Here is a 24937-nt window from a genome sequence, read left to right as displayed (position 1 = left end):
GGAAAGAAAATTAGATCAGAGTCTTGGTATGGTTTGAAATGATACAGATGGATTTTGCAATGCCTATGGTATGGAAGCATGTACTACCACAGGCAATAACTCTTTTAAGTAAGTAGCAATAACCTTCTTAGAATTTAAAAAATTTTAATGACAAATATATCTGTCTTCTCTAATGCTTACAATATAATTGTAAAATAGTATTGTAATTTAATTGGTGAAATTAAATTACAATATAAGAAATTAGTGTCAGATGATCAAAGACCAGCTTAATGGGAACTGATTAAATTACTTTTATTGTAACAAACATTAATTGAGCGTTGCTTATGTGTAAAGTGTTGTACTAAGTACTGGCCTGTGAAGCCCGGGGAAGGAAGAAGGAAGATAGAGGTGCTGTGTCCTCACTGGAGAAAGGTCCCCAAGTAAAACAGGGGCAGTAAAAGAAGTCAGGTAGGAGGGAGAACCCTTCAGTGTGGAAAAACCTCAAGTCTCTGATTGAAACTTGAGAGGGGTGGTATAACTCCCCATTCTGAGATCCTTGTCACAGCACAATCACGAGGACCAATCCTAACCCTTTATATATATATATAATATATAAATTGTATTACTAATTTTACTTGCTTTAGTATTTTTTATTTGAAAATTTGTTTTTAATTATTAAAAGATTATTAAATTGTTATTAAATTATTAAATCAGTAGTAACCAGTAGAATAACTCTATTGAACACATTAAGCCTTTTCTTCATTCATTTATTTGATGAATGTATACATTGTGCGACGTAATGAACATCATTTAAGATATCACAGCAAGTGGCTATCAGCTTATATACTGATGACTGGAGAAGTTTGCCTTCAGCAAACCCCATTTAGTATCATCCCTCCCATTTCTCACTGTTCTAGAGCCCATAACACACAAATGGACTTTTTCTCTGTGTTTGTTGCTGTTATTTCCATTACACTGTTTCCCTACCTCCACTCCATTGGTTCAGTCTCTTCTTTCCACCCAGTACTTCAGAATTCTTCATGATTGCCTCACGATGGCAAGAAATAAAAGAAAGAGGGAAGGAAAGGAAAGGAAGAGAGCCTGAAGTAGAAAGTAAAAGAAAAAAAAAAATAAGGTTGATTTTCTTGACTGATAAAGAAGCAGATTCTGAATATGATTTACAAAGGAATTCTAGAAAATATGAGCAATATAATACAGCATAATTGGAATAAGTGTAGCACCTCCCACAGTGACTACATAGGGAAATGTTGTGATTTTTTTTTTTTTTTTTTTTTTTGCAGTACGCAGGCCTCTCACTGTTGTGGCCTCTCCCGTTGCGGAGCACAGGCTCCGGACGCGCAGGCACGAACCCCTGTCCCCTGCATCGGCAGGCGGACTCTCAACCACTGTGCCACCAGGGAAGCCCATGTTGTGATGTTTGAAAAAACCTTGTTGCAGGAATGGATCTGTATGGCCATTGTGATACACTCTGTACACTCTTTTGAGGACCTGTGGAATTTTATAGATTTAGAATCAGGATCAGTACTCTATTATAGAACTTAGCCTTTATCTTGTTAGAACTTCTCATGTTGAGAGGAACAGAGACACACTTGATTTCCTCAGTTAATGGAAGTTTTATGGTAAAATTGCATAGAAAAGTAAGGGGGGTAATGAGAAAGAAAAAAGTCTCAACTTCTACCCAGCCCTGCTTCATGGATATCTAGAATACTAATCATCAGACTGGTAGCTGTCTGCTCTTGGCCTGTCTCTTCTGCACGTCCCCCGTGGCTATCAGCTACATGACCCTTCTTATGACCTCTGCCTATTCTCTCTCTGAGTCTTTCCACTTCTGTATTGCTCTATCCTCTTCAGACATTTCGTATTCTGACTTACTGAGAGAGAATATAAATCGTTTCTCAACATTCTCTGGTATAAAGCATCCACCCTATGCCAAGGCTATTGACAGCCTTGGTGTCAAACATAGTTAGAGCTAGGCAGGCAGTTTGTGGGACAGAACATTACCATTTGCACATGGCAGACCCCCAAGATGTGGATAGAGGCAGGCCCTGTGAGACTCCTGAGAAGGGAAGCAGTATAGTGATGACTATGGCATATAAATATGCAAACCAAAGCTTTTGAACCCTTTTGGGTAACAGCGTGATGGAGAAGGTATGTAATTCAAAGGCAAGATTTCCCTTCCTTTCAGTGCCAGTCAAAGCAGAAGAATAGCTAATAACTTTAATGTCTGCCTTTACTATGGGAAAAATTTTAGAGTGAAAAAAATGGAAGAAGAATCCCAGGATTAGTTGTCTATGAGTCACTAAAGGTTTTCCCACCTTGTCAGAGCGACACTGTCACAACTATAAATTCAAAAGTGAAAACAATCATCATCTTAATAGATTTACTTTCCCCCCAATTTTCCATGTTTCCATTTACTCTTACCCATATAACCTATATCCTAGATAATACTTTGAGTTTGATATCCCCTATACTGCCAACTTCATGGCATTTTCCATGTTCCCAGGTAATCTTTACAAAGTAGACCACGACCAGGCTGGCTGTAGGTGTGACGATGCAGTAAGAAAAAGAACGAAGTATTTTCTTATTAAGCAATACAGTGGAAAATTTTTCTTACACAGAAATGGGGTTGAACCCTGAATGCTAATATGAGCTCTCTCCAAGGCAGAGTTCAGGGCTCCTCTGACTTGGCAGATTCTTTACACTGAGCACAGAACTTCAGAGACAAGTCTGGGAGGGGCCAGAAAGGCAACAGGGGACCATGTCCTCTTACTTGGGTCCTTAATTGTGCATCCATTGTACTGTTTGTTTGCCAGTTTGATACCAAAATGGAAGTAACTGAAGTTAAATCTAAGACATTTTGACCAATCTTCAAACCCAGACCATCCTTTGTGGCTTGGCCCAGCTTACTTTATAATTATTATTTTAATGGCTTCTTTATTCTATTCAGTTATGGTACCTTAATTGACTTAACTACCCTCCATTGTAGTATATCTGCAATTTTTCTAATTATTTAACTATGTTATGCTTGTGATAAAAGTACAGTGAAAGTATATCAGCATATAATATTTTTCCATATAGATCATTTTCTAAGGATAAATTTTAGGAACGAAACTTTGGGCCAGGAATATTTGGGTGTGAATATTCTTACATAAAACTGCCAGATTTCATCCCAAGAGGAAGTTATACTAACTTAAATTCTTACCAGAATTAGAGATATACCAATACCACTGTATCTTCATCAGCTTTAAGTATTATCATTATTTTCATTTGCTTGCCCACTCATATTCTGTCCATCTTTTTCACATATTTAGGACGTATAAGCTAGCCAACATACTGGTAAATGGTTTATATACAGTGATTTATATATAAATAAAACTTTATTAATTCTTTATTATTCAATAAAAATGGCTTTTAGTTCCAAACTTCTAGTGCTTTTGAAATTTACCGATGTCCATGTTTAATCATCTCAATAATTCTAAAGGTTTTATTTTTACCAGAAAATAATAGTAATTAACAAAAGATAAGAGGTGATTTTTTCTCAACTTGCCTTTATGTGACAGTCCTCTGCAGGAAAAACGTAAAACATGAAAACAGGGGAAAAGGTTTGACAATAGAAAATTATCCAAGGCCAAGATGTTCATCATGGTCTGCATACTGCAAGCTCGGGAGCCATACTTTCCTAAAATTATTCAACTACAGATACGTTAGAGTTTAAATGCTATGTTGCAGTTCAACTTATGCTTGACATAAGTTTATTTCATGTTAGTTTATTATACAGGAATTATACTAGTGAACAGAAATTACACTGTCTGAGTAGTAATGATTCAGGTTTGTAAGAGTAACTTTTTCTGGTCACTTTGCTGATTTGAAATTTCTCATGGCTAGGGTTATTTCTAAATTTATATCATCTTAGTCCTCTGATTGATTGGTGTTGTGTTTCTTTATTTCTCCTCAGACAAAAGTGAAGCTGTCCTTTCCTGGGGAGATACTCTATCCTTTTTCTAGGTACCTCTCTACCACCAGCATCAGACTATAAATGTGTAATCAGATCATAAATTCCTATGGATAAACAACTATTAAATTTAACCCTTAGCAGTATCCATTTGGTTTTGAGGTGATAGCTTAATGATCTTGTTCGAAGAAACCACAGTCCTGCATCAGGAATTGGAGATGAAATCATGCTTCACTCACACTTCTATGTAATGAATTGATGAGTAAAGCATGTGCAGTAAACCCAGTAGAAGAATGGTAGATGTGTCACACAAATCGTAGTAAGCTGTCCCTTCCCTTCTCCAAAACCCCAGGTCTTTTATAAACTCTTTTGGGAAGGTGGCATTCTGTAGGTTTCTCAATGATTAGGATTGGATAGATAAAATTAGAAGTTTTGTGCTATAAATACAAGTTGTATTTTCACCCATCCCCCATACATGAACCTGAAGCACTTAAATAATTTCATCATAGTAAATAAAGGAACAAAACAAAAAGCATATCCTCTGTAGGAAGCAAATAATAAGTTCCTTATGGTTAATTGTGGCAAGAGCAATTGCACCACTAAGTTCCTTTGGTTATTTATTTGGTTCAAAACTCTTTAGAGATCTGATGGAGAAGTAACACCAAAAAATAGGCAGAAATAGCTCTACGTATGAACTGATTTTGGGGTGGGTGTTGAGTAGGCAAGGGAGGATTGTTCTACCTTCAAAGAAGGCTGTTAATTTCTAGATGCATTATTAAGGGAAGCACTGTGGGCTCCATGGCTGGAACAGGGAACTAATCATTTTTTTGGTCTACATATCAGGTGTTAGTCTAGTCTGCTAGTAAAAAGTAGTTCTCTCTGCCAAAATGAGACCTATTTTGCCTGCTTGCATATGATTCTTCTGCTTTGTCCACTGCAGCACTATCTGCACCGCTGCCATTATTGTAATTATTTTCTGGTTTTGCTCTAGGATGTGCTCTAGTATGACTTTTTCTTATCCCAACCCACACAGTGATGTCAGAGTATTTTTGTTCTTTCCCCAGAGCATTGTGTTCTTCCACCAGCAGTCACTGAGCCAGGAAGACATTAGGGTATTTTGCAATAGCACTTGGAATATACATTTTTTATTTTTTAGTTGGAATTCCTAGCGTTTATATTTTGAAGGTCATGTATGATGTCACATTCTTAGTCAATAGCTATCTACGTATTGCTGGGTATGTAACTCTGCCAGGTCCATGCCTGCAGTGCTTTCCTAAAATCAGCATGAGGATGAAGAGGAGTTAGCCTTTTATGCATATAAATATGTGTGTCCAGATGGTTAAAAGCTACATCACAGCAAGCACAGAGTCTACCAGAAAATATCCTGCTTTCCATTGTTCCAGCAAGCGATCATGCAAGGAACTTTGATAATAATCAGTGTAAATAGTAAATAGAATTTTTCAGTGAATTTTAGTGATTTGATTATTTGCAAGCATTTCCCTCCACAGCAGCCTGTCTTTTCCCTTTCTTCCCCCTCCATCCCTTTCTCCCATCATTCCCCTCCCCTCTCCCACTTTCTATCCTATTTTCTCATTTTAAGATGTCCACAACCCAAAAGACTATTTGACTAGTGGGAAGTGAAGGTGGAGGATTATTGATCAGGGGGTTTCTAATGCTGTTTAATGCAGCATTAAACAAATGTATGCTTCATTCATCATTCAATGAGCATTTTTCTCTATACAGAGTACTATTATGGACTAGAGGTTGAGATTTTTAGAAGGGAGACACAAAAATGACTATTCTTTGGCAAACACCTAGATAACTTGCTTTCTTTGTGCTGAGCAATTAATCTTTGTAACAAGTCTATTATTAGGGACTCTCATTTTACGGATTAGAAAACCAAGGTACAAAGAGGTTAAGTACCTTGCCCAAAGTTAAACAGTGGGTAAGTGGCAGAACTGAGATTCAAAACCATGCAGCCTGACTCTAGACCCTGTGTCCTTAACCTTTGTGCTATGCTGCCTTGGATGAGAGCTCAGGACAGTAGAAGAGGGAGTATATTCAGACAGCATAATACAGAGCACTATGTGATAACAATACAGATGAGGAAAATGAAAAGGCTTGAGAGGAGGGAGAGAATATTTCAGACAAGTGAATGGGTGGCATCTGTACTAGCCTTGAGGGCTGAGGTAGATTTTGATAGTGGAGATCAGGAGTGAGAATTTGCTTTCAGTTAGAGGAAATGGCATGAGTAGAAGATGCTGGGTCTGGAAGGTAGGTTCAGAAAATAAGTAGTCTAGTTTAGTTGGAGAAAGAGATTGTATACAACAGTACCGGATAAGGTAGGCTACAGCCAAATTTTGCAGGCCCCGTTTCATAGGCATTTGGAATAAGGGGGATGAGGGCTTTTGAGCAATGAGGTGGCAAGAACAATGCTCTAAAGAGCTCAACTTGATGGGGTAGTAGTTTGAAGAAAGCAATGCTAGAAGCAGGAAAAATAATTCAGAAACTGTATTTGTTTTCTATTGCTGCATAACAATGTTACCACAAACTAGCAGCTTAAAACAACCAACATTTATGATATCAGTTTCTGTGGGTCAGGAGTCTAGGCACAGCTTAGGTATGTCCTCTGCTTAGGGTCTCACAAGGCTACAATCAAAGTGTTGACTGGGGCTGTGACTTCATCTGAGGCTCAACTAGGAAAGGATTAGCTTTTGTTAGCAGAATTCAGTAACTTTTGTATCAAGGACTCAGTTTCTTGCTAGCTGTCACAAAGGCTACCCTCAGCTCCTAAAGACTTCTCTCAGTTCTTGCCATGAGCATTCCAACACCGGCATTCCGTAACGTGGCAGCTTGCTTTTTGAAAGCCAGCAAGGGAGTGAGAGACTTCAGCTAAACAGCACTGTAATTTTAATCACATGTGTCCTATCACTTTTGCCACATTCTGTTGGTTTCTAACCAACAAGTCAAAGGTCACCCCCACACTTAAGGGGAGAGGATAACCCATCAGGAAACATGGGTCATAGAGTGTCTACTCTAGAGTCTGCCACAGACAGATACAGTTGGTGAAGCAAACCCTCAAGAGTCTGAATTAGGGTGGTATGAATGCACATAGAGAGGAAGAGTTAGATTCAAGAAATTACGTCTAGGAAATATAACTGTGATTTCTTTTGAAATTCTTTGCATACATTAACTCATATATGCCTCAAAATATCTCTTTGACGTAGGTGCCAGGAAAATCCTTATTTCACAGGTGAGGATACAGGCTTTTAAAAGTTAAGTGCCTAGATCACATACATATGAGCTTCAAATCTGGGTGTCCTAACCTAGATTTGAAAGTAGGATGGCAGTCCCAGAGCTCATAGTCGTGGCCACCCTTCTTTACTTGGACCTAAAATTATAGAGAATTTAAAGAGAGATGGATAAGAAGATATTGAAGATAACTCCAAGATTTCAACTCCATTTCAACTAAGAGAAACGTCGTGAGTAGCACTATTAAAGTACTATTTATTGTGCGTACACTATATGCCAGGCAGTGTGCTAAGCACTCAGTACGCATAATCACATTTAATGTTGCCAACAGCCTATGAAAATAGTCCTTTCCCCTATTTTACAGATCAGAAAACAGAACTGTGCCTGTGCCCACTAAACCATCATTTCCATAAGTGCAAAGGGTTATTTTGTTCATAGCTCTATCTCTAATGTCTGACCATAAAAAAGTGTTCATTATATAAATTTTTGAATGAATGAGCTTATAAGTGGTAGAGTCATGAGTTGAACTCAGAACAGCCTCACTCTGCCTCCTGGAGTAGACAATGCGTTCCATTGTAGACATAGCAGGAAATCTAGGTATGGATATTCAGCAGATATATAAATTCTATTAAATGGAGCTTGAGGAAAAGGTCAAGGCTAGGTTCCCTGTCAGGGAGCATCCATGTGGAGATCAAAAGTCCCTAAAATTAGATGAGATGATTAAGGGAGAGGGTATAAGCTCCAAACCAGAACCTTAGAGAACACCTATGTTTAGAGGCTGAGGGGAGGAAGAGGCATTTTAAAAAGCAATGAAGACATATGTATCAGAGAGTTGAGATGGATATATAGATATGAAAGCAAAGGAGAAAGAGAAGGAAGGATTTCAGCAATATCAACCACCACAGGGTAATCAAAGAGCCTCAGAATTAAGGCAAGATAAGTGCATTTGGGGATTAGGAGGTCATCGATTCTGGGGTGAGCAGATTCAGAAAAAAACAGGGACTGAATAAGAATCAAGAAAGTGTCTGAGTAGGTGGGGAAATGGGCTTGTGTAGGAAAGAATGCATAGTAAGGATATAGAGCTCACTAGTATAAACTCTTTGTAATTTCAGATGAGCTAGTAGTAGTAATATGAGAGGGATGAAAGATTTTAATAGGAGTAATTTTTTGTGTTGTAAACAGAAGGGTAGGCTCAAGTAGGAACAAACTAAAGATAGCATAAAGAGAATTGACTACTGATGGAACATGACCCCAGAGGAGACAGAAGGAGAATGAGATGTAGGACCACTAATAGGAAGGGCAGACCTTAGAAAGGGACATGTTACCATTCTAGGTAGGAGAAGAATCTGAAATAAAATATATAAAAGTAGAGGTCCAGTAGAGAAAAATTGAGCGTATTCAAATTGAAAGTCCTCAGTTGTCTTAAAGATGGAGGCAAGTTCTTCACACCAAGAAAGAGAGGGAAAGATTTCATAACTAGAGGATAGTAAGAAATATTTTAATTAATTGAGGCAGCAGTTGACAAAAAGTTTATTCAATGTCTACTCTGAAATAAGCAGAAAATTCAGTAGAGAAGACAATAAAGGATAAAAATAAGCATAATTAGGAACCCAACTGAGAAGAAATAGCATGAACTTTTAATAGAATTCAGCAGCATGGTTTCATAATTTTGCCCAGCTTCTGAAAAGCTGTTATTAAAGGAAGTTAATGGTCCCGCACAGGGTTGGGAACTGAAACTGTGAGAATGACAGGCAAGCATGGAGGAATGAAAGGTGGATTCTAGAGGTCAGCGAAGACATCATGGTCTAAGCAGTGATGTGAATGAATACTGAGAGAAGTGTAGAATCTAAAGATTGTAATTTGGGTGTGGAACAAGCTACCAGAAATGAAGAAATAAAGTGCTTGTAATCAGAAACGGAATGCTCTAAGTTTGAGAAGTAAAACAGTAAAATTTTGAAGTAAAATAGTCCCAAATCAAGCTAATTATAATGCCCTTTCCTCAGTTTCAGAGGTTAAATAAGGAACTATGAAGCCAAGGTATCAGACAGGCCAGAAGTAGACATAAATGAATGTGGCAGAGGATGAGAGGGATGGAGAAGATGACTGACCAGGCATCAAGTCAGATGGGGTGTTATGATGGAGGTCATAAACACAGCAATAAGGACAGGGCTTAGATGTCAAGGTTCAAAAATAGAGGTTGGTAGAGAGAAAACAATAGCGTAAAAAATGACAGTAAAGGATAAGAAACTTTTTCAGGCTGATCGTGTCTTCAGGTGCAATTCAAATTTCAATTAAGGTAAAGAATTGGAAGTTCAACTTGAGAATCAGTCTAGAACAATAGACTTTGCTTCCTAGTAGAACTAGGAAGCAAATTCAGCAGGGAGTGACTGATAGAGAAGCAAGTACACACAGCAGGAAAGTAAAGGGTTAGTTTGAATAAGAAATAAGCATTGCTCCCTGCCCAGATTCCCCTATCACCCCTTTCCAGGTGACCCTTCTAATCCCTAAAATTACCTGTTAGGCATTATACCCCATTTAACAAATGAAAAAAGTCTGGTTCTGGAATTTGAATCTTGTCCTAACTGCAAAATCTAAAGCTTTCTACCACAACCTACTTACTCTCAGTGGTTTTAAACTGTTGCTGCAGCCTTCAAGGACTAACTGGAAATCATGTCTGACATACAAAATGGGTATGAAACGCATTTTTTAAGGTATATTTTACATATACGACATTATATTAGTTTCAGGTGTACAACACAATAATTCAATATTTGAATATATTGGGAAATCAACACAATAAGTCTAGTTAACATCCGTCACCACACATATTTACGTTTTTTTCTTATGATAACTTTTAAGATCCACTCTCTTATGCAATACAGTATTATTAACTATAGCTACCATGCCATATATTACATCCTCATGACTCATTTATTATATAAATGGAAATTTGTACCTTTTGACCCATTTTCACCTCACATTACCCCTCACCCCTGGCAACCACCAATCTGTTCTCTGTATCTATGAGCTCTTTTTTATTTTTGTTTTTTTTAAGATTACACATATAAGTGAGATCATATGGTATTTGTCTTTCTTCTGATTTATTTCACTAAGCATAATGCCCTCAAGGTCCATCCATGTTGTCTCAAATGGCAAGATTTCCATCTTTTAATGGCTGAATACTATATATATGTATATACTATATATATACACCACATTTTGCTTTATCCATTCATTCATTGATGGATACTTAGGTTGTTTCCATGTCTCAGCTATTGAAAATAATGCTGCAGTGAACATGGGAGTGCAGATATTTTTTCAAGTTAGTGTTTTTGTTTACTTCTGATAAATACCCAGAAGTAGAATTGCTGGATCGTATGGTAGTTCTATTTTTAAGTTTTTGAAGAATCTCCACACTGTTTTCCATAGTGGCTGCACCAATTTACATTCACACCAACAATGCACGAGGGTTCCCTTCTCTCCTCATCCTCACCAACACTTTTTATTACTTGTCTTTTTTTTTTTTTTTTTTTTGGAGTACGCGGGCCTCTCACTGTTGTGGCCTCTCCCGTTGCGGAGCACAGGCTCCGGACGCGCAGGCTCAGCGGCCATGGCTCACGGGCCTAGCTGCTCCACGACATGTGAGATCTTCCCGGACCGGTGCACGAACCCGTGTCCCCTGCATTGGCAGGCGGACTCTCAACCACTGCGCCACCAGGGAAGCCCTATTTCTTGTCTTTTTGATGATAGTCATTCTAACAGATGTTAGACGATATCTCATTGTGGTTTTGATTTGCATTTACCTGATGAATAGTGATGTTGTGCACCTTTTCATGTACTTGTTGGCCATCTGTATGTCTTATTTCAAAAAATGTCTATTCAGATCCTCTGCCCATTTTTCACTCAGATTGTTTTTTTGCTGTTGAGTTGAATGCACAATGTGTTGTTCTTGAATTATGTTCAGCTCTAAAAAGTTTTATGTCAGCTTACATATCTAATCCTCCTATTTAAATCTTAAATTTTTTTTCAAGAGAAACATGTTGGATTCTTTTCCTTAATGAGATTAAGGAACTTCCAAATACCTTCTAGATGATCACACTGAATTTCTGCAACTATACCCTAAAACCCTAAGTTTATATTTATATTGCATTATTTTTCAGGTGTGAAAATGAAACCAAATTCAAAACAGAAGAAGTATTTTGGGCTTACAATTTCTGCCCTACTCCATACTCCTGGACTGCACTTCTGGGCCTTATTTTATATCTTGTTTTCTTCGCACCTGGTAAACAAAGGCTTTGTTGTTATTATTGTTACGTTAATTAAACTGTCTCTATTTAGAGGAGAAAAACTCTTTTAAATTACTTACTACATTTACTGAAATTCATTTTGTATTTCTCAGGAATGGGACCAATGCCTTGGACTGTGAATTCTGAAATATATCCCCTTTGGGCAAGAAGTACAGGAAATGCATGTTCATCTGGAATAAATTGGATTTTCAATGTTCTGGTTTCATTGACATTTTTACACACAGCAGAGTATCTTACATACTATGGTAAGAGAATATTTTTTCCAGCTATAGTTTCATTTTTATTTTCCTACTCTATTTTTAGATATGCTATCATTTGTGATTGAAAGATTAGATGGTTATATTTTTGCTATTATAAATTCTCTATATGGCTTTCTTATTCCCCATAGTCCTTGGCAATGTTTCTGGGAAAAGATAAGAGGAACTCTCCTTTCCTAAGCAGTATTGCCTATAGCCTTCACCCACCCACCTACACTTCAGACCCAGACATCTCCCAGCTATCTCCCCAGTTGGAAATCTTCACAGCAAGGCCTTTAGTTTAATGAAAAAACATAAACAGAGAATGGTAGAAAACTGCAGGAGTTTAGGGCTAATGCTTGAAGATGTCTCATAACAGGGATGGAGTGGTATCCAAGAGTGGAAGTAGGGTTAAAGTAGCTCCCCCAAATGCTGTGCTATGAGTTATGCCTTCCGCTCTGTCGTCTGTGCTGTTCAGGACAAAGCATTTCAGGATCCACTGAGGCCAGCGCTTACCACTGCCAAAACTATAAATGTGGCAGAAGTGTTCAAGTGAAAATGTGTGGAGACCGTAACTCGAAGAAAACAATCTTGAGAAGTGACTGAGTTAGGAAAAAACTTTGGGAAGCTACTTCAAGTTTATCTTTGCTAAAATGAAATGATTTTGGCTTTTTAGCAAGAGGATTTCTTCACTGTATGAGTTTATAGCTGTGATTGGATTCTAAATGATGAAATAGGAGGTTTTCATTCTAATCTTCTCATGAGCCTCTGTGATTGTATATTGAATGCCTATTGCTTAGTCCATTCTCTGATCCCCTCCCCTATCACCTCATCTCACCCCATCCCATGTTCTGGCTAATTATAATTCCTTTTTGTAAGAACAGGTTTATTTGTCAGCTCCCCTACCCCACCCCTCACTACTGGACCATAAATCCCTTGAGCTTAGGCCAGGATTATGCTTTGTTCACCATTATATTCCCAGTGCCCTCCAGGGCATCCTATTCACTTAATAAGCACTCAGAAGTATTTGTCAAATGAATAATTACACGGATGAACTTTTAGATGAATGGTGAATATGAGGAAACATTATAAAAGTCTATTCCTCCTGTCTTCTGAACATGCTGAATTGATATTTACTTTTATTTAAAACTATTTATCTAATGCTTTTTTTATCTTTATAAAACTCCTCTCTCTGCTGATCACCATTAGGGACATTTAGAAATATTTATTTTCTTGGAAAGGGAACACGCTGGCATTTTAAACTGGATATATATTTAGTATATTCAGCCTTATCCCATTTGGCAATTAAAATGTTTTACATAAATTTGTAAGCTTATCTTCCTAACAGCATAAATATGAACACAATATTTATCCATATTTTCTGATTCTTGAGAACACTTAAATATATGAAGACCTAAATATAGACTAATATCTTGAGAAAGCATTTTTTAATAGAAAGTCATAGACCAAATAATAAAAGTCTATGTGGTAAGACTTTTGATAGCAAAGCACCTCTTCCTTGAATAAATTCTGTCAGAAAAACATGAGGCAACAGAAGCAAAATTTAAATATGGCATAGCCAGGCTTCTTTCAGAAATATCTCCTTGGAAGAAGCTTTTTGCTTTGCATTAAGCCAAGCTTCTATCAGGTCAGCACACTGTCCATTAGGTCCTCACCAGTGGAACAGTATCTCAGCTCAGGTTAGATTTTCCCTATTTATTGCTCTATATTTTAATCTATAGGTTACTGATTTATGTAAGGTATATGTTTATATTCCTGATTTAACAAATATGCACCATAATGATGTATTTCTCTGGAAATATTCATGTCTTCTTTTACTTCCTTTCTTATTGTTTCATAAGGCCTCAAGTTATTTTTGTTTTCCAACATCTTTATTGGAGTATAATTGCTCTACAATGGTGTGTTAGCTTCTGCTGTATAACAAAGTGAATCAGCCATATGTATACACATATCCCCATATCCCCTCCCTCTCACGTCTCCCTCCCATTCTCCCTATCCCAACCCTGTAGGTGATCACAAAGCACCGAGCTGATCTCCCTGTGCTATGCAGCTGCTTCCCACCAGCCATCCATTCTACATTTGGTAGTGTATATATGTCCATGCCACTCTCTCACTTCGTCCCAGCTTACCCTTCCCCCTCCCCATGTCCTCAAGTCCATTCTCTATGTCTGCGTCTTTATTCCTGTCCTGCCCCTAGGTTCTTCAGAACCTTTTTTTTTTTTAGATTCCATATATATGTATTAGCATGCAGTATTTGTTTTTTTCTTTCTGACTTACTAAACTCTGTTTGACAGACTGTAGGTCCATCCACCTCACTACAAATAACTCAATTTCGTTTCTTTTTATGGCTGAGTAATATTCCATTGTATATATGTGCCACATCTTCTTTATCCATTCATCTGTCGATGGACACTTAGGTTGCTTCCATGTCCTGGCTATTGTAAATAGTGCTGCAATGCACATTGTGGTACATGATGTTTTTTGAATTATGGTTTTCTCAGGGTATATGCCCAGTAGTGGGATTGCTGGGTCGTGTGGTCGTTCTATTTTTAGTTTTTTAAGGAACCTCCATACTGTTCTCCATAGTGGCTGTATCAATTTACATTCCCACCAACAGTACAGGAGGGTTCCCTTTTCTCCACACCCTCTCCAGCCATTCTGAAGACCTCAGGTTTTGATTCCTTCCTAAACTATACTGCCTAGAAAGGTCTGCCTTGGACCCCATTCAGTAATGTTTATTACTAAAAGTTATCATTAAAATGTCACCAGTATATCACTTTATTTATAACACATGTGACTAAATAGATCCCTTGATGAGCATTATTATTAAAGTTCCTGTGTTGAAGTACTGAAATTCAATCAAACATGGTCTTTAATTCCTCATTTTATATGATTCAATTAAATATTTGTTTTAATCTGAAACTTAATATAGGATTCTAATAAGATTTATTTCCTTTAGAATAAAGCTGAGGAATATCTGCACTCTTTAACAATCCTGACAGACTTGTTACATTTTTTTCATTTTCATTCCAAGGGGGCATAATTAAGAAAGTGAGTTACATAATTGTCTTGCCCATTACATGGAGCAGGTCACAGCCTCCCAGGCCTGCCTACACCTCGCCTCTGTGGCTTAACCACAGGTCTCACCAGTGAAGCCCATATACGCAATTTTGACATTTGCCTTCTTTAGATTACTCAGATTTTTATAAAAGGAATAGAATTTCCTTAATTTGGCTTTGGGAATCTGGTTCACACACAAGAAACTTCATGGCCTTTAAGAATCTTTGTAATCCATCTAATTGTTTTTGACTGTATGAATTTAGTGCTAACAGATTTGATTTGTTACTTCTAATCATGCCACTGTACCTAAATTGTGAAAGATGATGACTATTTCTCAACATTATGTTTTATAAAGCCAGACTATAGACTATATTTACTCTGTTAGATATTTTAGAGTTTAGCGTCCTGATATGGTCTAAAATGTTTTACCCTCTGCACTTATTTTTTTTCTGTATTATCAACATGATTGCCATCCTTTCTTTGCCCCTCCCCACAGAAGATTCCGTTTCTCTTCTTATGTCCACAATTTTGCTTATCTGTATTCAGAACACAGGATTTCATCTCCTATCATTTTTTTCTCAAAATTCCACATTCTCCAAGAGCTAGCTTGTCAGTATCACCCTTTAGATGAAAATATTACCAATTTACTAGGCATGCTGATCTTACTAGCAACTATTCTTCCCTGGTCATTTAGTAAAACTTAATAATGCTGTCTATCACTCTTTTGAGCAACTAACATCCAAAATTCTAATAGGAATGTAGCATACATTTTTTCTATTCTTTGCAGTTTAGCCAGGCAGAATTTATTTTCCCTGTCAGATCAGGAAACAAGGTCAAGACAATTCAAGAAACTGCTCAAGGATTCAGCCTGCATCACTTTGTGACTTTCAGACCTACACTGTCTACAGAGACATGGTGCCTTTCTCTCACTATAACACTCAGCTGTTCATTCCAGATGACCTATTATTATTTTCTGATTATCAAGTATAAGACATAAAAATATATAAACTTGTAGTAAGTGTTTAATGTAAACCAAACTGAAATGAAGTAATTTTATTTATTTATATTTGTAAATGGAATTGTACTTTTATTAAAGAAAGGATTTGATTTATGCAGGTCCCACTCCTTAAGAATTATGTAGCTTCTGATGATTTAATCTAACAAATTATGTCTTGGTTTAGTCAACCCTTTCATATTTTTCCTAATGTCTCATAGTTTACCTCTGTTTCCCTTTTATTTTCTCATGGCTCCTCATTCCAAAGAGCAGATTCTTTGGAGTGGCCAATTCAGCAGCATTTTTCCTCTCTAGTTTTCCTTGAGTCTTCCCAAGAAATGTTTCTGTGGATAGTACTGAAATGGTTACTTATAGGCCTACTAAACTACTTTATAGGCATAAAAACTACTTTAAGAAAGTAGTTTTAGTAATGTTTTTCCACATTCTGTAATGATTCATCAGAACTGAGAAATACTATTCAGTTCTTTAATTGCTGTACTATTTAGCTTATAGCTTGACTTTCAAATATGTCTTCATGACGTCTAGTATAGCCCTTTATTTCAGATCTGTTACCCAGTGAGTTCCATCTGGCAGTCAACAAGAGAACATTCATTCTCTAAACACTCCAATGTGTCTGCACTGTACTAGGAACCCAAAGACAAGCCATAGACTCTGTCATTGAGGAGACCACTTTTGCTGGTCTCCTCCTCAAGCGTCTCATAACCATCTTTCCTATACCAGTCCTGATTTGGGTTGTAAAACTTAACAGAATTATAATTTAAACCATAAATTTAAATAGGAGCTGAGAAATGATTTTACTTAATGAGGAAACTGAGGTCCAGGGAGGAGGTTAAATGACTGTCTAGAAGCCACATAGCAAGACTTAAGCCAGATCTTCCAACTCCCAATCTGATATCCTTTCTCCAGCCATTTGTCTTTTAAGACCAGAGATATCCAGGAATGGTGAGAGATGGTCATCTTTGGATTGTGATTGAAGGTAGATCCAACAGGATTTTCTAACAGAGTGGGTATTGGGGGGGAGAGTAAGAGAAAACTCAAAGTTGACTTCCAGACTTTGGGCATTGACCCATGAATTCAGCAATATCGTCATTGAATGTGGTTCTGGAAATACAAGACAAATGAGAAGGAAATTTCTCCCTCAAAGTGCCTCAAGTCTAGTAGACAAGACAGACAAATATATTTACCTAATTATAATACTTCTTGGTTGTTATATACCACTTTGCCTCAGCAGAATTTTGTGAAAACACAATTAACTCTAACCAGCGAAGTGAGGAAAGACTTCAAAGCAGAAGTTATATCTGAGCCTGGTCTGTCATTCTTCTTGAGAGTGATTACACGACTTGAGTTTAGAAAGACAAATTGCATTATATTCACAGCATTAGAACAATTAGAATAAACGAGGCTGGAAGCAATTTTTTGGTTCCAGCTCAGACCACAGTCATGCATGATTGACCCGTTAAAATCAAGTACCCTTTCCAATGTAAACCTATACATATATATTACTTCCCATTGCAGGAGCCTTCTTCCTCTATGCTGGATTCGCTGCTGTGGGTCTCCTTTTCATCTACGGCTGTCTTCCTGAGACCAAAGGGAAAAAATTAGAGGAAATTGAATCACTCTTTGACAACAGGCTATGTACATGTGGTGCTTCAGATTCTGATGAAGGGAGATATATTGAATATATTCGGGTGAAGGGAAGTAACTATCATCTTTCTGACAATGACGCTTCTGATGTGGAATAATTGTCAGCTGCTGATATATTTAGTAATTTAAACAAACTTGGGAGAGAAGAACAGCAATTGGTGACCTCACTGCCCTGCTTTTAATCTGGTTCTTTCCACAGTCTAGTTTTAAATGACTTCATGTTCTAGAATATTTGATTCCAAGGAAGATACAATCACAATGACATTTTTTTTCACAAGCAGAGATGTAAAAAAAAATCTACAGAGATTTTAAACTAATAGTTTTTGAGCAAATGTGTATAATTCCTTCCTGAGATAGTTTAAAATGAATATTATACCCAGTGATTTCCGTGATAATCCTTTTTTCCTAAGACTATATATAATTATTAGTGGCAATTGAGTCAGTGCTAATCTAGCCAAATCATATATGTGTGATATACTTACAGCAGAGGATTCTAAAGTATGGTCCAAGGGTATTTTCTGTCAAAGCATGGCCTGTTGGCCCTAAAGTCTCCTAAGGACACGGAGCTTACCTGTGATCAGCTATTAGAAAGTAAACTCCATTTAAGCTTTCATCAACAAATTCAAAAGTGCATCCTACAGGGGCACAGCTGTCCTTATATCCTTTGGATCCCACATTTTGGTTTGTCTCTCCAATTCATATCTGGAAAGTTCTTCAGAAGCTGACTCTGTATAGGATCATTTGAACATTATGAAAAGCAGGGCTTTTAGGGTTTATTTTCCTACATATTTTTTGCATCAGTGAGAAGTATACATTTGCACAGATTAGCTAGCAAGTTTTGATAAGTATATTTTATTGCTAGAAAGTAAGAAAGAAAAGATTTTTATGGACCTTAAAGATTTTTAACCCTGAGTTAGTCACTTAGGTGTGCAACTGTAAACACAAAATAGCACTATCTTCAACTGTGTTTCAGGGTCAGTTTTTGTTCATGCCAAAATCACCAGATATTCACCATGCCTTCACTCATCCACTCTGGAGTCCTAGTATTTGTGCCTTCATTTGTGTGATATAAATAACTTCTAGCAGACTAATTTTCCCCTTCTTTTAATCAAATAATTTCTGAAACAAGAAAGGAAGGAAGAAAATCAGTGGCAGAAATAATCCTGCTGTTACTGATGTTTGTTTAATTAAGTAGTGGGACTTCTATTTTTCTTAACTTTTTATTAACTCTTCCTAAGGGAATTGTCACATTTTGTTACTTACGGTACTCGTCTTTTTTTTTCCTTTAAATTCTGAGAGCATAAACTGATTTTTATTTTGCACACCCTTTCTCATTTTACCTGACATTCTATATTAAAAGATACATAGATTTGTCTGTGGGTTTTTCCTTTGTCTCATGCTTGGCTTGGATTTTTTTCCTCCTTGTCTAAAAATTGGGATTTTCTACTGGAACAGATTAATGGTTCTCATGTAATATGCCTTTAAGAGATGTTGACTTACTACATTTCTACAATATCTTTTCAAAGTGTTCATTGGTTTTTATGCTCATTCATCAGTGAACTCCAATTTTCACTCGTATGTTAAGAACTATATAGTATGTACAAACTCACTCACAAAATTACTTGCTAGTTCCAGTGGAAATACGAATGACTCTTCTGTGGTCAGTTAAGAGTGCGTACATTTGATGCATTTTAAAATAGCCCTAAATATCTAATAAGGTACTCTTTGGAGTGAAAAAGTGGCTCTCTGTAAATTCAGTATGTTTCTGCCAGTCTCCAAGATGGTTTGGTCTCTCTTGCTTGTTCTTATCACAATGATCACAGCTGAGAATGTAGCCAAGGAGGTTCATTCTCTAAACCTAAAAATCCTTCAGCCGAAAAAGAGTTTTCTCCCTTTGATAATTTCATGTAACTAAAAAAATTAGAGAGCTTCTTTCCTTGAATTAGGCACTTTGGCAATTGATTTCTAAGGGGATATTGATTTTGATTTTCCCCAGAAAAGCAGATGTGCTTTGATAGAGAAAGTTATTATTCTATCAATATTTCTTATCCTATAAGAAATTTATTTGTATATTTCACACAGGTAGAGTGAAGCGGAAAATGAACTATTGTGTGGTAAAATATATCAGAATATCATGTGGAGAAAAAGTATTTAGACCCATAAAATGATCTCTTTAGAAGTTTGTTTTCCTGATTTATCCAAATAATTGCCTCAATTCTTCTCTTTATTGTATACATAGCCTTAACTATATGCTTATACTCAGCTGAGCTGAATGCACAGTAACTTTATTAAAGGAGCACCTGGGCTCATTATTTCCTAAAGCAGAACATAGCCTGTTCTCCTTGACATAAGCAAATGGTGTTTTCAACTTTATATCCATAAATGCACATAATAACAGGGAAAAATAGCCACAGTTCTTTTCCTCTATTCTCCTCAATTCCTTCTATAAGGGACTACTTGTTATTTATATAGTGATAAAGGTAATATTCCATATCTTTGAAGTATAAGAGAGGCACAGTATAAGAATTATTTATAATTTTTTAATAACTACTTGAAAAGGAACCTTATACAATTAGGGTATTATTTTTAGATTCAGTGAACATTTATAGTATATTAAAAATTTAATGTTTGAATTTTGCAGGTTTTTTAGTATTATGCACCTTTTAAGTTATCAAGCATCTTTGTCTACCGCTATCAACTTGAAAACATTCCATTTGAAATATCATCAAATATATATTTTGTAGGACAATTTATATATGGTATGATTTGACCTACCATATTAAAACACATTAAGCATCATGCTTTTAGCTGAAATTATATGTTTCCTTCTAAACATGCTGCAAATTTAATAGAGGTATATTGTGATTTAGGAAAATATAGGGAAGACAGTCATAACCCCTACTGAGGCTTAGCTGGATGGCTGGTGAGATCTGCACTAGACTTAAGAGAATGTAACGTTTCATCTGCATCTGAACACATAGGGCTAAATGTGATGTCAGATTTTAAAGATTTGGTATTAATATTTTTCTTAAATATAAAATTTCTTATAATTTTGATTGTTTCACCTTAGTCAATAATTGCCCAAAACATGATGTTTAATGTATATGTAAAAGATCTAAATTAAGACTAGATTTAAAGGGTAATATTTCCATTTGAAATTTTGTTCCCAGTCATATGCAGTAGTTAGTTCCCAGATAGAAAATGCTATGAGAGTAATGCTATCAAGTGCTTTTCATATTTTTATTTTACCACTGAACCATTTTAATATAAAAGAGTCTAAATATTATTTCTTAAGTTATTCACTCTAAAATAGGAAATCTGTTAAAGCAGAGAATTTAGAAATTGTTTACTATAATTTCAAAATCAGTTATATAGAGGAAGAATTAATAGGAAAAATATAAGTTGACAACTTATCCTTTTCCTTTTATATCAGAAAGTAAAACTGAAATGTACTATAATAATCCATAGATCTTGGGGGGAGAATATTCTAGAAAATACTCTTCACATGTTATCTAAGAAAGTCTCACTAGTCTCATTAGTTTAATGACACTAATATATTTTATAAATACTGTAATACAGTAAGGGGAGTGGGAAAATTGTTTTGACTTTATTTCATCAGCACAGTAATTAAGAACAATAAATAAGATGTTTTGTTATAATCAGATTCTTTTACTATTCTCTTAGTTATAATATCTCAAATTATACTAAGTACCTAACAACTGACATTTATACAGTTGTTGTATCATGTTTTAAGTTGCCAAATTCAGACATTTTCAGTAACTACGAATAAAAGAATGACATACCATGCTGGAAGCAGAGAATTCATAATATGTGCTTTATACCAAAATGTATTGAATTGTGGGTAAAATTTACAGCTCATATGTAGCTTCTGCCTGTTAAGAGACTCAGAACTGTTCTCTGCATTAGTTTTAACATCCTGTTTTCTGTCACTTTCTATCTATTTTCTTAGCCTCATGTACAGTAATGTTAAGCTAATTTGATGAAGTGATTCAGGTTGTAGCAATGTATCAGTTTTCAGTTCTTCTGGGTGAGCAATATTGCTGCTATTTTCTAGAAATAGCAATCATTTTAAAATGCCAAACAGCTTACTGCTACCAACTTTCTTAAACATCATCTCTTAGAGAAGGAGATTTTCATGTGCCAATAATCATCAGAGAGGTATTTTGTAAGTGTTAATGATGTTCACAAGTACATGAAAGAATTTTATCTCATAATTTGCTTGTGAGTGTAAAACAATGTAATTCTTATAAATCTTTACTTTGTATGTATAAAACACAGTCTGTTGCACTTGAGTGATTTGGTCTATGGAATGTTAAATATCTACCTTCATTTAGCAGTAATATTCATGTTTTGATTTTAGACAGTTAAGTCCATGCACTTAATTTTATCATATCTATATAAATGGGAAAAAGAAATATAGCTTACAAGTACTAAAAATTAAATCCACCAATATTTTGTCAAGTTTTAAAATTTTAGCAAATTTAACATTATTTCGTCTCATTTGAAGGTTAAAAAAAATGATACTTATCTCTAGCCAAAGTTGAAATTTATATTCTACATGTCCAAACTGGTTCCTAGCAGCTTTTGGACTATATCTCACTTGATGTTATAGTATCTTTTATTTGTAATAAATGTTCAAATTTCTATTTAAAAGCTCTAATGTACATCTAGATTAAATGAAAACACAGGTTTATGCTTTTAAAATATGTTTTCAAAAGTATATTTTAATTTCTGAGAATGCATGTTATATAGTGTTTAATACTCCACATGTCTTAGCAAATCCCATATATATATTCCTACATATGACACATGGGATATCTCTTAAAAATTATGAATATGTATCATTTCCTTCAAAGTCATTGTAGCCTATAGTTGTATCAAAAGTATTGTATATTTTATGGAGATTTAGTGATGTATATGTAAATGTTTTTTAAGTTATTGAAGTTTTATTGAAGTTCAATCTTTACATAAAATCTAAATCTTTTTTTAAAAAAAGTGTCAGTGCCAGAACTGTAAATGAAAATAGTCAAATAAAAGTTAAGACAATTCACTACTCATTTGTCTCCCTTGTAGTTTTGTATTTTATCCAATTCTTTTCCTTGGATTTTAGGATCTAGGTTACAAAGTAAAAGCATCTACAAAGTTTACCTACCTCTATATATTTATGCAATGCTACTCATTTTAATGATATTTTACCTCTTTTTGACCATGGTTAAACTTAACTACCTTTAAAACTATTTTATAATACCTAAAAATTATTGCAAGGAGTTATTCTAAATAGTAAATATAAAACTTTGAAATGAAGTACTCAGAAATCCTTGAAATATTGTTTCTTATTGTTGTCAGAACCAGATGTTGACATGAACCATTGTGTCAGATTGACAAAAATTGTTTATGGTTGTTGCTTTGTAAATGAAAACAAAATATCTGCTGGATGACCAGTTGACAGTTCTTTTGGAATTCTGCTGCTCTTCATTGCCATTCTGCCCCAACTGTAGCTTTTATTAGTAAGCATTATATTATTGTTTGATCTGGGCAGCCATCAGACTTATCTCCATAGTTAGGGTGTACCATCCTGAGCCCAACTATAGAACTAGTCTGAGGAGATCTTCTGAAGACACTAGATCCACTTTCACTCAAAGGCTTACAATGGAGTTGCATCTTAAGCAAGGATTCTGATGTCAGCAGGTAAGGCAAAAATCCTACAGTCAAAATGACCCTTGAAAATCCCATAAGTTATGTATAAAGTGTCCACTCATCTGAATACCTGAATAGTGCAGTTCATATCTGTATCAGTGGTCAGAAAAGTCTTCATTTAATTGTCTAATCTTGTGGGGTAAATGTTGTCATCCTTTTGTGGATACTAAAACTTAAATTCAGAACATTTTGGTGATTTGCCCAAGATCACACACTAGGAAGTGTTTACAAAATTTTTCTCTGCAGTGACTACACCACACTCTTTCTCTCTTGGTCCTCATTTGGAATGTCTTCTTGTCAGATCCAGGCAGAAAGATTAAAAAATAGACATCATGTTATTGCTGTATTATAACTTAAAGGGTGTGAAGAAAAAGAATCAGATACCTCATTTTAACCTGGACTATAGACACAAATCTTGAAAACCTTTAATTTGGGGATTCTTTTCCAAATATGAAGCAGTATACAAATGGTTTCCAACTTAAAGTGGTACAACTTAATTTTTCAACTATAAGATAATGTGAAAGTGATTCATATTTAATAGAAGCTGTACTTCGAATTTTTAATTTTTATCTTTTCCTAGGCTAGCCACATGTGGTATGATAGTCTCTCTTGTGATGCTGGGCAGGGCAGCAGCCACAGCTCCCAGTCAGGCACGCTGTCACCAGGGTAAACAACTGATATGCTTATAACCATCCTATACCCACACAACCATTCTGTTTTCACTTTCAAAACAGTGTTCAATAAATTACATGAGATACTCAACATTTTATTGTAATACAGGCTTTGCATTAAATGATTTTGCCCAACTGCAGGTTAATGTAAGTATTCTGAGCACATTTGAGGTAGGCTGGGCTAAGCTATGATTTCAGTAGGTTAGTATTAAGTGTATTTTCAATTTAGGATTGGTTTGTCAGGATGTAACCCCATCAGAATGAGGAAGATCTGTATAGTACATTATTTAAGAGGTCAGACTGATACAAATTATCTAGGTTTGGATCCCAGCGTTTCCACTTACTGCTTGGTAACCTAAATCACTGAGTTACTCTTTGCCTCACCTTCTTATATATAAAATGGAGATGTTACTATCTACCTCATGTAAGTGTTGCGGCAGGGAGGGGTAACATTGGTTAGTCGTGTAAAGCACTTAGAGGAATGGCAAATAGTAAGTGCTGGATAACTGTTGGCTGTTCTTAGTATCATCGTCCATATGCTATCCCTGATGCTAAGGTCATGATGTGCATAGGGACAGGAGCACATGGGTTTCTTTGACACATCATGCAGGCTGTGTGAGTGCAACAGCCAGGCTCTCTGCTGACCAGAATGGTTTGAGCTGATCTTGCTGACTATCCTGATACCCCTCTTCCTTTCTCCACCTCTTTTCCATTAGTATCCTCCTGAATGGCACAGCAGATAAGAACACAACCTTCTCATTTTCTCCTGATTAACAGGATGTAATATATAATTTCTATTTATGTGATCTCCCAGCCATGAAAAAAATAATTTAAAAAAACCCCTCAGTTAATTATCATTTAAATTCTTTTCAGCATTTAAAAAATAATTTTGAAATCCTCTCTGAATGACAACTGACATTAACCCTTTTACCAATAGACTATATTGAAATTAAGCTCATATTATTATAGATGCTATGAATTCAACATGAAACATTGAAGGTATTTTTTACCTCCAGTATTTCATGCACTTTTCCACTACACTTACAAAACTTAATTTCAGA

The 24937-nt window shown here is 35.8% G+C and overlaps 1 protein-coding gene across 1 annotated transcript in view; it reads left to right on the top strand.

Moving 5' to 3' along the window:
• SLC2A13 (solute carrier family 2 member 13) overlaps positions 1 to 22563 on the top strand; it is a 433421-nt gene extending 410858 nt beyond the window's left edge. The window contains exons 8-10 of the mRNA XM_004283474.3: positions 11365 to 11486; positions 11604 to 11756; positions 17359 to 22563. Of these exons, the coding sequence (XP_004283522.1) occupies positions 11365 to 11486; positions 11604 to 11756; positions 17359 to 17585 (502 nt within the window). The 3' untranslated portion in view covers positions 17586 to 22563. The remainder of the gene's footprint in view (positions 1 to 11364; positions 11487 to 11603; positions 11757 to 17358) is intronic.
• Positions 22564 to 24937: the final 2374 nt, after the last annotated feature.

Source organism: Orcinus orca, chromosome 11, assembly GCF_937001465.1.
Source record: "Orcinus orca chromosome 11, mOrcOrc1.1, whole genome shotgun sequence".
NCBI lineage: Eukaryota > Metazoa > Chordata > Mammalia > Artiodactyla > Delphinidae > Orcinus > Orcinus orca.
Note: the sequence above shows the minus strand (reverse complement) of the source record. Positions and strands in the feature narration are given on the sequence as shown.